General features: G+C 38.7%; 1 protein-coding gene across 6 annotated transcripts in view; it reads right to left on the bottom strand.

Annotated features, from left to right (window-relative positions):
* CPLANE1 (ciliogenesis and planar polarity effector complex subunit 1) overlaps positions 1–14,075 on the bottom strand; it is a 197,196-nt gene that overhangs the window by 55,995 nt on the left and 127,126 nt on the right. For all 6 annotated transcript variants that reach the window (XM_073236992.1, XM_073236980.1, XM_073236989.1 and 3 more), the window contains 5 exons: positions 6,215–6,508; positions 5,256–6,023; positions 3,877–4,043; positions 2,625–2,757; positions 1,797–1,851 (listed from right to left, as the gene is read on the bottom strand). In XM_073236992.1, coding sequence (XP_073093093.1) covers positions 1,797–1,851; positions 2,625–2,757; positions 3,877–4,043; positions 5,256–6,023; positions 6,215–6,508 — 1,417 coding nt within the window. The remainder of the gene's footprint in view (positions 1–1,796; positions 1,852–2,624; positions 2,758–3,876; positions 4,044–5,255; positions 6,024–6,214; positions 6,509–14,075) is intronic.

The raw sequence follows: 14,075 nt of genomic DNA, 5'->3' as shown, positions 1-14,075 counted from the left end.
GTGGCACACCGAAGAGGGGGTGGAAGCTCAGTGCCCTCAACCCCCATACCTTGCCCTGTTCATTTCTTCCATTTAGCTGCTTCTGAGTTGTACCCTTTATAATAAAATTGTAACCATAAGTAAAGTACTTTTCTGAGTCTAGCGTTATTGCAAATCAACAAACCTGGAAGGATCACGGAAACCCCTGAATAGGTAGTTGACTGGGAAAAAGTGCAGGTGCCAAGGGACCCCATTTGCAGCTGACATCTGAAGTGGGAGTCTTTTGGGACTGAGCCCTTAACCTGTGAGGTCCATGTTATCTCTAGGTTTTTGTGTTAGAACTGAGAATTTTAGGATCCCCCAATTGGTATCAGAGAATTAGAGAATTACTGTTGTTTGAAATGACACAATATACATCTACTGGCATTCTATGCAGTCATTAAACATGGCATTGTAGAAGGATATCTAGTGATACTGGAAGATATTTACCTTAATATTAGTATACAAATAAAAGTAAGTTATAAACAAGTAGAGGAGATATTATGTGTGTGTGTGTATACACACACACACACACACACACATACATATGTACTTGCAGATGCATATGAGTAAGGATATTCAGAAAACAACCCTTGAAGAGTATTAACACTGTTTCTAGACAGAAGGATTGTGGGAAATTTTAATTCTTCTCATTCCCATTCATATTTTATAAATTTTCTCTAGTGAACATGTGTTACCTTTACAAAGTGAAAAAATGTTACTGAGAGAATGAAAAAGATAGTGATTTAAGATGAGTGGGAAAGAATACCAGAAGGATTAGAGAGCTGAGAGACAGAAGCTAAGCAGGTCAGGAGACAACTGCTTAACTTAGGCATGCAGAGGCCTCATGTAGAGCAATGGCACCTAGAAAGGAGGGGGACCAGGTCAAGGGCTAAGTGAAAGAATAGGGTAAGAGAGGTAAGGGATAAATTAAGAGTGACTTTCAAGGTAAAAATTTTGACCATTCAAGTGAACGGTGATATCACTAATAGGAAGATGCCAGTTTAAAATTTGAACATGTTGAATTTAAGGTGAAAGTAGATCAAAAAATGAGAGGGTAGATATATATATTTGAGTTTCATCATAAAAATTTAAGAGCTCTAGTCCTAAGAGGGAATAGCCCTACAGGCACAAAGTGTTTGTATGTATGGGTGTGCAGACTACTGAGGAGAAATCCTTAGGGAATATATACTTTCAGTGGCAAGAAATAAACTGACTAATTCAAAAAAGAAACTTTACTATCAATAAACAAGTTCTCTATCTGAAGTGATTATTTTACTCTAATATGCATGTATTTTCTATGATGAATTTGACCATAGTTATGTTCTTCCATAATGTCTTTTTAGGCTTCATAGATCAGTATCTTATTTAAGATTCTAACTAACTGCATTGCTCTACTATAGGGGTCAGCAAATTTTTTTTCTGTAAAGGGCCAGACAGTAAATAATTTAGGCTTTGCCACATGGTCCATTTTGCAACAAGTGAACCCTTCTGCAGTGTGAAGGCTGTCATAAACAATGTGTAAATAAATGTGTTTTTAATAAAACACATGAGTGTGTTTCAATAAAACTTGTTTTACAAAAACAGCTATGATTGGGGTGTGGCCTGTGGGCCATAGTTTGTCAACCACAGCTCTGTTAGAAAACATATCAAAACACACACACACACCTTGTTAAAAATAACATTAAAATAATTTAGTCTCATTTTAATATACATATTTCTAGAAAGTTGATTTTAATTCTGAATTGAGACACTATAGTAATCATGCATATACATACCCAAAGGAATGTCAAAGTCATCCAAAGGCTGGAAACCATGATGTTCTTGTTGCTCCTAAATGAATCCCCAAATGATCAATCTATGATTAACTCAACACAGTAATTATTTTGAAAAAAATAAAAATATTCAATAGCTATGGATTTTTAGGTATAGGTCCTGTAATTCTAGAAATATTTATTTACTCTGTCAAAGCAACTCTACAAAGGAGTTCACGAAACTCACAAATCAGACAATAAAACAGCACTACCAATTTAAGGCAGTTAAAAAATTTACAGTTCCCTCCTGCTGAGTAGCTGTAACAGTTAAAGAGTAGCCCCATACTATCAAAATTCCTTAGAGGCTCAATACTGTTACTAAGGGCCTCCAGACATGCTCTTGAGGACTTACTGAAAAGGTGCCTTTGAAAAATCCATGTAAACAAAACTACTTGAAAAGATCGAATTTAAAATATAGGTTACATAACAAACCTATATTTGGGAAATTCCAAAGGCACCTAAAAGAGGGGTGAAACTGTAATAGGAGAAAAACCCAAATAACATGATATGCATTAAGATGTCACAGAAAAGAGCAAAGATTTCAAATAGAAAAACGTCACACAAACAGATGTTCCAAACTACAGTTTTTGATTTACCATCAAGTTGTTTTTCTCATTCACAACTGTATTATCTGTTTCATGGAAGGACATAGCAGAGACTTACGTATTTAATGATAAAAAGATTCTTCTAGACACAATCAGAAGCTTACAGCAACCAAAGACAAAATAAACCACAAAAACAGGCCAGACTCTATTATGCAGACCTGGGAAGAACGTACAGTAGTTTTTCTACCTTGGGTTTTGTAACTATTCCTGAATCATTATCATTAATGATGGAATCCTCTGCTTGGAATGTCACACTTGGTTTTCTCCTTAGTTTCTCTAATCCTTTTTCTTTCAGCTCTTTCTCTGCTCGTCGTCTTTGCCTGTTAAAAACAATAGTGTAAAATACATTTTTACTATCTTTACTAAAATATATTACCCTATCTCAATAGTGTAAAATATATTTTACTATACATTTAGTACATGAATTTTAATTTGTATCATGATATACAGAGTAACAGTTATCAAAATTAATGTAAATTATTTTCAATGGCATTTAAATAAATTAGCAAGATATTCTGCTTAGAATACAAGCAAATAGGGCAAAAGTCGAGGACACATGACTTTTTTCTAGTTTCTTGACTACCTGAACTGACTTTTCTGTGTTAGTCACTGGAATCTAAGGTCAGAGTTACACCTTTTAGGTAATTTTCAAAATTTATTTTCTGTAGATTCTAAACTGGCCCCAGAAACCCTATCAGATATCTCCATTCACCTATTTGAAGAAGTTAGGTGCACTTAAGTCACCTCACTGAAATCTCAGCAAGGAGGAAGGAGTTAAGGGAAAGACTTACTTTGAAGAGAGAACACCTGGAAAAGATGCAAGGAAGGAAGCATTTCTGCAAAGAGCACTGGTAGATTTTAGGGTCTGATAAACATGAAATTTAAAACCTATTTTCTAGACTCAGAAAATCTATCAGTCAGAACATGTATTGAGCATGTATTTTAAGTAAAATACTATAAATACTCTTCATAAGAAGTCACAGCTTTGCTTTTTACATGAACATTTCTTAGTACCCTGGAACAATTCACATCACTTACTCTCCCACTTCCTATATAAGACTCTGCAAGATACGCTAAGATGAAGAACAGTAAGTCATTAGCTCAGTGTTTTGGATAGTACATGGAATACTATGTGAAATACTAAATATTTGGGCTGAAAAAGATGACTGCTCATCCTGTTACAGAAAAATGTAAGAGAATCCTCCAGAAAAGAATTCCTTAATAAAATGGAAAAAGTTAGTATTTGTCTTTTATGATATAGGAGTTTCTACATCACAAGATACATTTAAATGTATGACACGACAAAAAAATTGAATATGCAATTGTGTATAGGCTGAAAGGTCGAACCAGATAACGCCCATCTTTATAACTATTTTACTGTAATGAATAATAAATGCAGGTATGTGATATTCTTAAATAAAATTTTACTTAAAACTTGCCTTTTTTTATTGTCCTTTTCTTGTCTCACTTCAGATGGTTCTATTTTGACCTTTAGAGACTGAAAGTGTCCAGAATCACCTTGTTCAAATAAATTATGTGTTACTTTCTCTTGGCTTTGTTTAAATGCAATGAGGTTTTCAAATGGAACAAGCTGTGGCTTTTTGTACTATAAGAAACAAAGCATAATCTAAAATTACAAACCTGTTATGTAATACATTAATAAAAAATTGAGAGAAACATTTGCTTAAACTAAACTAACAAGTGTAAGAGATAGGACATGTCAAAGATAACATACTGATTTGGACTGGTAAAATGAATATCCAGATGTTAAGGAATAAATAATTTCAGGGAGCCGAAAATTTTAACTGGGTCTTCCTATTTTAGAAGTTAAGCAAGAAGTCCTTATCTTCTAATTTCTTGTTCATATTAAAAATCTTCCTTCTTATAATTATAAATTAAATTATATAATATCAAGAATTTGATTTAAAGTTCTTTGGAACAGGAAGGATGCAGAGGGGTGAAGATTACGGATGAAACAGATTAGCAATATGCTGATAACCAATGACACTAGGTGGTGGTGAGTTGGAGGGTTCAAAATACTGTTCTCTCTAATAAAAAAATTTCCTTAAATCCCTCTCAAAATATCTACTTTATGCTCCTTTAATCTTTTATTTTCCATTTATAATAGTTTCAGAAGAAAAGAAGGCACAGTAAACCATACTTTTCCTAAAGAATGACCATTTCTTTTCCACTACCATCTTCAAATCTTAAAAGTGCACCAGAGAATGAATTACTTAATTATCCTTCTGTGATGGTACTACTAACTTACACAATTAGAACCTAAACAATTTTAATTTCATAAATCAAAGGTCACAACTTTAAGGAGAATTTGATGAGTTTATAAAGATTCAATCTTTGTTTTAATATTGTTAAAATACCACTTTTTTAAATGCACAACTACTTGTAGACCTACTTAAAAGTCTTAACTTGTAACAGATTTGAAGGCAATCATAACACAACTGCTAGAAACCTCAGACAATGCTATCTTGACACACATGTACATGAACACACACACACACACACACCCCTACAAACATGAACAAGAATACTAGTCATTTTATTTTACTTATTTCTTCTCAGAGCAGAAGAAATGTCGATGAAAGAATCTAGCAAATTCTAGCACTGATGTACAAGAAAGACCTAAAACCTTTAAAATACCCAATTACTATTTTAAACCAGATTTATATGTTATTTTAAAAAAACAGAAGCATTATTTTCTAAAAAAGAAATGTGTAAGAGTTTTTCATTGTGTGTATAGTATTTATGGTATGAAAAATGCAGGAATGTGCTTTTCTATCACTCTACAAAAAATTATTACCGTATTTTCTGAGGCTAGACATGAATTAAGTAATGATAGTCCCGGGTATTTACTTTCTTCTGTTACAGTTCTGATAGGTACTGAAGGAACTGTAACTGATGCTCTTGAGGCAGATGAAAACATATAAGGAGATTTAAGTTGCAGGTGCAGTAATGGAAATCCATAGGAATTCTGAGGAAATATCCCAAGGGGCCCTAGCTTAACATTCAATGGTTTTTCTGGTTTCATAAATATTGAAGAGTCTTGTTGAAGTGTCAGGTTTTCTTGTCCAACATACTGATCCAAGTTCAAATGCTTAGGGATTTCTGTAGTTACAGTTTCTGCCCATTTCTTCTGCTCAACTGATTTTTTTATGGATTCAGTATTATATTGGCTCAAATTCAAATGGGACATTGCAGTACTATGCATTTCTCTCAGTGGCAAAGGAGGTTGGGAGAACTCAGATCCCCAAGCCTCTCTTGGATGTGGCAGAGGCCTAAAGGGAACCTGAGGAACTCTTCCTGTATGGAAGAAAAGGGGCTTAAATTCACTCTTAGGCTGAAATTGAAGCAAAGGAAAACCATCACCAGGTCTGAAAGTTTTTACAGCTGGGATAAGTCTAGGTGTCTTCGGAATGGCAGATGATGTGGACAAAAGGTGGAGATGAGTATTTCCAGAAGAAGCTGGAGACAGTGAATTGGTTGGTACGCTTTGAGATGCTGGAGTTAGTCCTCTCTTCTGGGGTTGGCGTTCTAATTGACATAAAGGAATACTCCCATGTGAAACATCCTGGAAAAAAAAAAAAGCTATTATGTAAGTTTAGAAAAAAGGTAGTAGGTAACTTATTACCAACTCATTTTGTATGTTCAATATGCTTTGGAGGGGATGGCAAGTAGCAATTGCTAAAAAAGTTACTTGCTCAAATAAAAACCAACACTGAACTACTAGGGCAACTTTAATGGTATTTTTAAATGTATTACCTGTAAATTTCCATTCCTATCTTGATCAGACTGCACAATGCCTTTCTGGCAGTGTGGGCTGTTCTTGCCAGGCTCTCTGGTGGACTCTCCCATGGATTGTGGTTTAATAAAAACTCTCTCCTTTAGATTTCTACTGGTGTCTTCAACATCACTACTGCCTCTTGTAGGGTTTGATACCTGGCTTCCCACCAAATGCACAGGCTGAGATTGCTGTAGAAGCTCATGTATATCTGGGAGGTTAGCAAAAGATGATCCTACGATTTGCATTAGGCTCATGAAGTTGATCTGTTGCAGCTAGAGTAAAATAAAAAAAAATTTTTAATCTTAAAACATAATCTAAATAAAACTATCTAATGAGTATTCCACAACAGTCATACTTTTGTCTCATCCATGAATGTCAGACCTATGTCAGCAGGAAGCAGAGCTGGGGGAGATTTTAAAAAAGAGGAAAAGAGGAATAACTTCTTATCTCGCAGAAGCTGTCAACTGGAATATGAACTCATAATCAGACTTGGGATGCTCTGTAAAGCAGTTCACATAAACATCCTGGGAATCATGAAGCCATAGATCTGTGGAGTTGGGTAGGGACAGCTAAAGAGTACTTGCTAAATGAGTCTATACTGAACAGGTTTTCAGGAAAGAAAAAAGCAGAAATTAGCAAACGGATGAAAAGTGAAGAATTTCCATGGAAGAGCTGACTGTTATAAAGGGCAGAGGCATGCACCAATGGTAGACAGACTTTGACACACGAGAATCACCTTAGGAGCATTTAAAAATCCTAATAGTTAGGTCACACCAATGCCAATTAAAATCAAAATGTCATTGTGCATTGAGTCCCCTATACAGAATTTTATTGTTGTTAACAACCATTTGATCAATAAATATGAGAGATGCCCTCTCAAAAAAAAAAAATAGAAGTGGGAGGAAACCTTGGGAGGTAATGAACATGTCTGTACCTTCCTGCAGTGAAAAAACTTACTGAGTTGTATACATTAAATATGTACAGCGTTAAAAAAAATATCAATCTCTCTTAAGGGCGGGAGCCAAGATGGCGGCGTGAGTAGAGCAGTGGAAATCTCCTCCCAAAAACACATAGAGCTATGAAAATATAACAAAGAAAAATCTTCCTAAAATAGAGACCACAGGACACAGGACAACATCCAGACCACATCCACACCTGCAAGAACCCAGCGCCTTGTGAAGGGGGTAAGATACAAGCCCCAGCCCGGCGGGACCCGAGCGCCCCTCCCCCCGGCTCCCGGCGGGTGGAGAGAAACCGGAGCAGTTTTTTTTTTTGGCGAGCGCTTTTTGGAAGCCTTAGAGGGACTGGCCCCCGTTGCTGGGGAGGCAGGGTGGCGGGACCGGTGAGGAGGTGCCTGGGAACGGCGCCGGAGGACAAAGAATATCCCGCGTTTCTCCCTGCGAGACCTGGGGGCGGGTGCCTGAGACCGGTGCCTGAGGACGGAGGAGGTCGCGCGTTTTTCCCCTTTTTTTTTTTTTTTTTTTTTTTTTTTCTCTTTTTGGCAAGCGCTTTTTGGAAGCCTTGAAGGGACGGGGACCCCAGTGCTAGGGAGGCACGGTGGCGGGACTGGTGAGCGGGTGGCTGGGACCGGCGCCTGAGGACAAAGAATATCCCCCATTTTTCCCTGCGGGACCGGTGGGCGGGTGCCTGAGACCGGCACTTGAGGACAGAGGAAATCGCGCGTTTTTCCCCTTTTTTTTTCTCTTTTCTGCGAGTGCTTTTTGGAAGCCTAAAAGGGACAGGGACCCCGGTGCTAGGGAGGCAGGGCGGCGGGACTGGTGAGCGGGTGCCTGGGACCGGCACCTGAGGACAAAGAATATCCCGCATTTTTCCCTGTGGGACCGGTGGGTGGGTGCCTGAGACCAGCACCTGAGGACGGAAGAAATCGCGCGTTTTTCCCCTTTTTTTTCTCTCTTTTTGCCAAGTGCTTTTTGGAAGCCTTGAAGGGACAGGGACCCCGGTGCTAGGAAGGCAGGGCGGCGGGACTGGTGAGCGGGTGCGTGGGACCAGTGCCTGAGGACCAAGAATATTGAGCGTTCCTTCCCTGCGGGACCGGTGGGTGGGTGCTTTTTGGAAGCCTTGAAAGGACAGGGACCCTGGTGCTAGGGAGACAGGGCAGCAGGACCAGTGCGCGGGTGCCTGGGACCGGCACCTGAGGAAAAAAAAAAAAAAAAAATCGCGTGTTTTTTCTTTTTTTTTTCCTTTCTGTTCCCTCTCTCATTGTTGCTGTTGTTGTTTTGGTTTGGAGAGTGCTTTTTGGAAATCTTAAAGGGGCAGGACAGGTCACTTAGACCAGAAGCAGGGAATCTGGGGATCTCTGGGCACTCTAACCCCCTGGAAAGCAGGGAGCACAGAGGCCCCTTACGGAGATAAATAGTCTCCTGGCTGCTCCCCCTCCAACGGGGCTCCACCATTTTGGAGGAACAGCCCCAGCCAGGCCAAGCCCACAGCAACAGTGGAGATAAACCCCAAAGCAACTGGGCAGGAAGCAGAAGCCCTGTCTGCGCACAGCTGCCCAGCACAAGCCACTAGAGGTCGCTATTCTCCCAGGAAAAGGCTACAAACCAACAAGAAGGGAAGCTCTTCCAGCGGTCACTTGTACCAGCTCTGCAGACTATCTCTATCACCATGAAAAGGCAAAACTACAGGCAGACAAAGATCACAGAGACAACACCTGAGAAGGAGACAGACCTAACTAGTCCTCCTGAAAAAGAATTCAAAATAAAAATCATGAACATGCTGACAGAGATGCAGAAAAAAATGCAAGAGCAATGGGATGAGATGCAGAGAAAAATGCAAGAGCAGTGGGATGAGATGCAGAGAAAAATGCAAGAGCAGTGGGATGAAGTCCGGAAGGAGATCACAGATGTCAGGAAAGAGATCACAGAAGTGAAACAATCCCTGGAAGGATTTATAAGCAGAATGGATAAGATGCAAGAGGCCATTGAAGGAATAGAAGCCAGAGAACAGGAACGTATAGAAGCTGACATAGAGAGAGATAAAAGGATCTCCAGGAATGAAACAACACTAAGAGAAATATGTGACCAATACAAAAGGAAAAACATTCGTATTATAGGGATACCAGAAGAGGAAGAAAGAGGAAAAGGGATAGAAAGTGTCTTTGAAGAAATAATTGCTGAAAACTTCCCCAAACTGGGGGAGGAAATAATCGAACAGACCATGGAATTATACAGAACCCCCAACAGAAAGGATCCAAGGAGGACAACACCAAGACACATAATAATTAAAATGGCAAGGATCAAGGACAAGGAAAGAGTTTTAAAGGCAGCTAGAGAGAAAAAGGTCACCTATAAAGGAAAACCAATCAGGCTAACATCAGACTTCTCAACAGAAACCCTACAGGCCAGAAGAGAATGGCATGATATACTTAATGCAATGAAACAGAAGGGCCTTGAACCAAGGATACTGTATCCAGCACGACTATCATTTAAATATGATGGTGGGATCAAACAATTCCCAGACAAGCAAAAGCTGAGGGAATTTGCTTCCCACAAACCACCTCTACAGGGCATCCTACAGGGACTGCTCTAGATGGGAGCACCCCTAAAAAGAGCACAGAACAAAACACACAACATATGAAGAATGGAGGAGGAGGAATAAGAAGGGAGAGAAGAAAAGACTCTCCAGACAGTGTATATAACAGCTCAATAAGCGAGCTAAGTTAGGCAGTAAGATACTAAAGAAGCTAACCTTGAACCTTTGGTAACCACGAATCTAAAGCCTGCAATGGCAATAAGTACATATCTTTCAATAGTCACCCTAAATGTAAATGGACTTAATGCACCAATCAAAAGACATAGAGTAATAGAATGGATAAAAAAGCAAGACCCATCTATATGCTGCTTACAAGAAACTCACCTTAAACCCAAAGATAAGCATAGACTAAAAGTCAAGGGATGGAAAAACATATTTCAGGCAAACAACAGTGAGAAGAAAGCAGGGGTTGCAGTACTAATATCAGACAAAATAGACTTCAAAACAAAGAAAGTAACAAGAGATAAAGAAGGCCACTACATAATGATAAAGGGCTCAGTCCAACAAGAGGATATAACCATTCTAAATATATATGCACCCAATACAGGAGCACCAGCATATGTGAAGCAAATACTAACAGAACTAAAGAGGGAAATAGACTGCAATGCATTCATTGTAGGAGACTTCAACACACCACTCACCCCAAAGGATAGATCCACCGGGCAGAAAATAAGTAAAGACACACAGGCACTGAACAACACACTAGAACAGATGGACCTAATAGACATCTATAGAACTTTACATCCAAAAGCAACAGGATATACATTCTTCTCAAGTGCACATGGAACATTCTCCAGAATAGACCACATACTAGCTCACAAAAAGAGCCTCAGTAAATTCCACAATATTGAAATTCTACCAACCAATTTTTCAGACCACAAAGGTATGAAAGTAGAAATAAATTCTACAAAGAAAACAAAAAGGCTCACAAACACATGGAGGCTTAACAACATGCTACTAAATAATCAATGGATCAATGAACAAATCAAAATAGAGATCAAGGAATATATAGAAACAAATGACAACAACAACACTAAGCCCCAACTTCTGTGGGATGCAGCGAAAGCAGTCTTAAGAGGAAAGTATATAGCAATCCAGGCACACTTGAAGAAGGAAGAACAATCCCAAATGAATAGTCTAACATCACAATTATTAAAACTGGAAAAAGAAGAACAAATGAGGCCTAAAGTCAGCAGAAGGAGGGACATAATAAAGATCAGAGAAGAAATAAACAAAATTGAGAAGAATAAAACAATAGCAAAAATCAACGAAACCAAGAGCTGGTTCTTTGAGAAAATAAACAAAATAGATAAGCCTCTAGCCCAACTTATTAAGAGAAAAAGAGAGTCAACACAAATCAACATAATCAGAAATGAGAATGGAAAAATCACGACAGACTCCACAGAAATACAAAGAATTATTAAAGACTACTATGAAAACCTATATGCCAACAAGCTGGAAAACCTAGAAGAAATGGACAACTTCCTAGAAAAATACAACCTCCCAAGACTGACCAAGGAAGAAACACAAAAGTTAAACAAACCAATTACAAGCAAAGAAATTGAAACAGTAATCAAAAAACTACCCAAGAACAAAACCCCGGGGCCGGACGGATTTACCTCGGAATTTTATCAGACACACAGAGAAGACATAATACCCATTCTCCTTAAAGTGTTCCACAAAATAGAAGAAGAGGGAATACTCCCAAACTCATTCTATGAAGCCAACATCACCCTAATACCAAAACCAGGCAAAGACCCCACCAAAAAAGAAAATTACAGACCAATATCCCTGATGAACGTAGATGCAAAAATACTCAATAAAATATTAGCAAACAGAATTCAACAGTATATCAAAAGGATCATACACCATGACCAAGTGGGGTTCATCCCAGGGATGCAAGGATGGTACAACATTCGAAAATCCATCAACATCATCCACCACATCAACAAAAAGAAAGACAAAAACCACATGATCATCTCCATAGATGCTGAAAAAGCATTTGACAAAATTCAACATCCATTCATGATAAAAACTCTCAGCAAAATGGGAATAGAGGGCAAGTACCTCAACATAATAAAGGCCATATATGATAAACCCACAGCCAGCATTATACTGAACAGCGAGAAGCTGAAAGCATTTCCACTGAGATCGGGAACCAGACAGGGATGCCCACTCTCCCCACTGTTATTTAACATAGTACTGGAGGTCCTAGCCACAGCAATCAGACAAAACAAAGAAATACAAGGAATCCAGATTGGTAAAGAAGAAGTTAAACTGTCACTATTTGCAGATGACATGATACTGTACATAAAAAACCCTAAAGACTCCACTCCAAAACTACTAGAACTGATATCGGAATACAGCAAAGTTGCAGGATACAAAATCAACACACAGAAATCTGTAGCTTTCCTATACACTAACAACGAATCAATAGAAAGAGAAATCAGGAAAACAATTCCATTCACCATTGCATCAAAAAGAATAAAATACCTAGGAATAAACCTAACCAAGGAAGTGAAAGACTTATACTCTGAAAACTACAAGTCACTCTTAAGAGAAATTAAAGGGGACACTAATAAATGGAAACTCATCCCATGCTCATGGCTAGGAAGAATTAATATCGTCAAAATGGCCATCCTGCCGAAAGCAATATACAAATTTGATGCAATCCCTCTCAAATTACCAGCAACATTCTTCAATGAATTGGAACAAATAATTCAAAAATTCATATGGAAACACCAAAGACCCCGAATAGCCAAAGCAATCCTGAAAAAGAAGAATAAAGTAGGGGGGATCTCACTCCCCAACTTCAAGCTCTACTACAAAGCCATAGTAATCAAGACAATTTGGTACTGGCACAAGAACAGAGCCACAGACCAGTGGAACAGATTAGAGACCCCAGAAATTAACCCAAACATATATGGTCAATTAATATTTGATAAAGGAGCCATGGACATACAATGGCAAAATGACAGTCTCTTCAACAGATGGTGCTGGCAAAACTGGACAGCTACATGTAGGAGAATGAAACTGGACCATTGTCTAACCCCATATACAAAGGTAAACTCAAAATGGATCAAAGACCTGAATGTAAGTCACGAAACCATTAAACTCTTGGAAAAAAACATAGGCAAAAACCTCTTAGACATAAACATGAGTGATCTCTTCTTGAACATATCTCCCCGGGCAAGGAAAACAACAGCAAAAATGAGCAAGTGGGACTACATTAAGCTGAAAAGCTTCTGTACAGCGAAAGACACCATCAATAGAACAAAAAGGAACCCTACAGTATGGGAGAATATATTTGAAAATGACACATCCGATAAAGGCTTGACGTCCAGAATATATAAAGAGCTCACACGCCTCAACAAACAAAAAACAAATAACCCAATTAAAAAATGGGCAGAGGAACTGAACAGACAGTTCTCCAAAAAAGAAATACAGATGGCCAAGAGACACATGAAAAGATGCTCCACATCGCTAATTATCAGAGAAATGCAAATTAAAACTACAATGAGGTATCACCTCACACCAGTAAGGATAGCTGCCATCCAAAAGACAAACAACAACAAATGTTGGCGAGGCTGTGGAGAAAGGGGAACCCTCCTACACTGCTGGTGGGAATGTAAATTAGTTCAACCATTGTGGAAAGCAGTATGGAGGTGCATCAAAATGCTCAAAACAGACCTACCATTTGACCCAGGAATTCCACTCCTAGGAATTTACCCTAAGAACGCAGCAATCAAGTTTGAGAAAGACAGATGCACTCCTATGTTTATCGCAGCACTATTTACAATAGCCAAGAATTGGAAGCAACCTAAATGTCCATCTGTAGATGAATGGATAAAGAAGATGTGGTACATATACACAATGGAATATTACTCAGCCATAAGAAGTGGAAAAATCCAACCATTTGCAGCAACATGGATGGAGCTGGAGAGTATTATGCTCAGTGAAATAAGCCAAGCGGAGAAAGAGAAATACCAAATGATTTCACTCATCTGAGGAGTATAGGAACAAAGGAAAAACTGAAGGAACAAAACAGCAGCAGAATTACAGAACCCAAAAATGGACTAACAGGTACCAAAGGGAAAGGAACTGGGGAGGATGGGTGGGCAGGGAGGGATAAGGGGGGGGAAGAAGAACGGGGGTATTAAGATTAGCATGCATGGGGGGGAGGGAGATAGGGGAGGGTGGGCTGCACAACACAGAGAGGACAAGTAGTGACTCTACAACATTTTGCTAAGCTGATGGACAGTAACCGTAATGTGGTTGTTAGGG

This window comes from Manis javanica, chromosome 1 (assembly GCF_040802235.1).
Source record: "Manis javanica isolate MJ-LG chromosome 1, MJ_LKY, whole genome shotgun sequence".
Taxonomy (NCBI): domain Eukaryota; kingdom Metazoa; phylum Chordata; class Mammalia; order Pholidota; family Manidae; genus Manis; species Manis javanica.
This window is presented reverse-complemented; position numbering and strand designations above follow the sequence as displayed.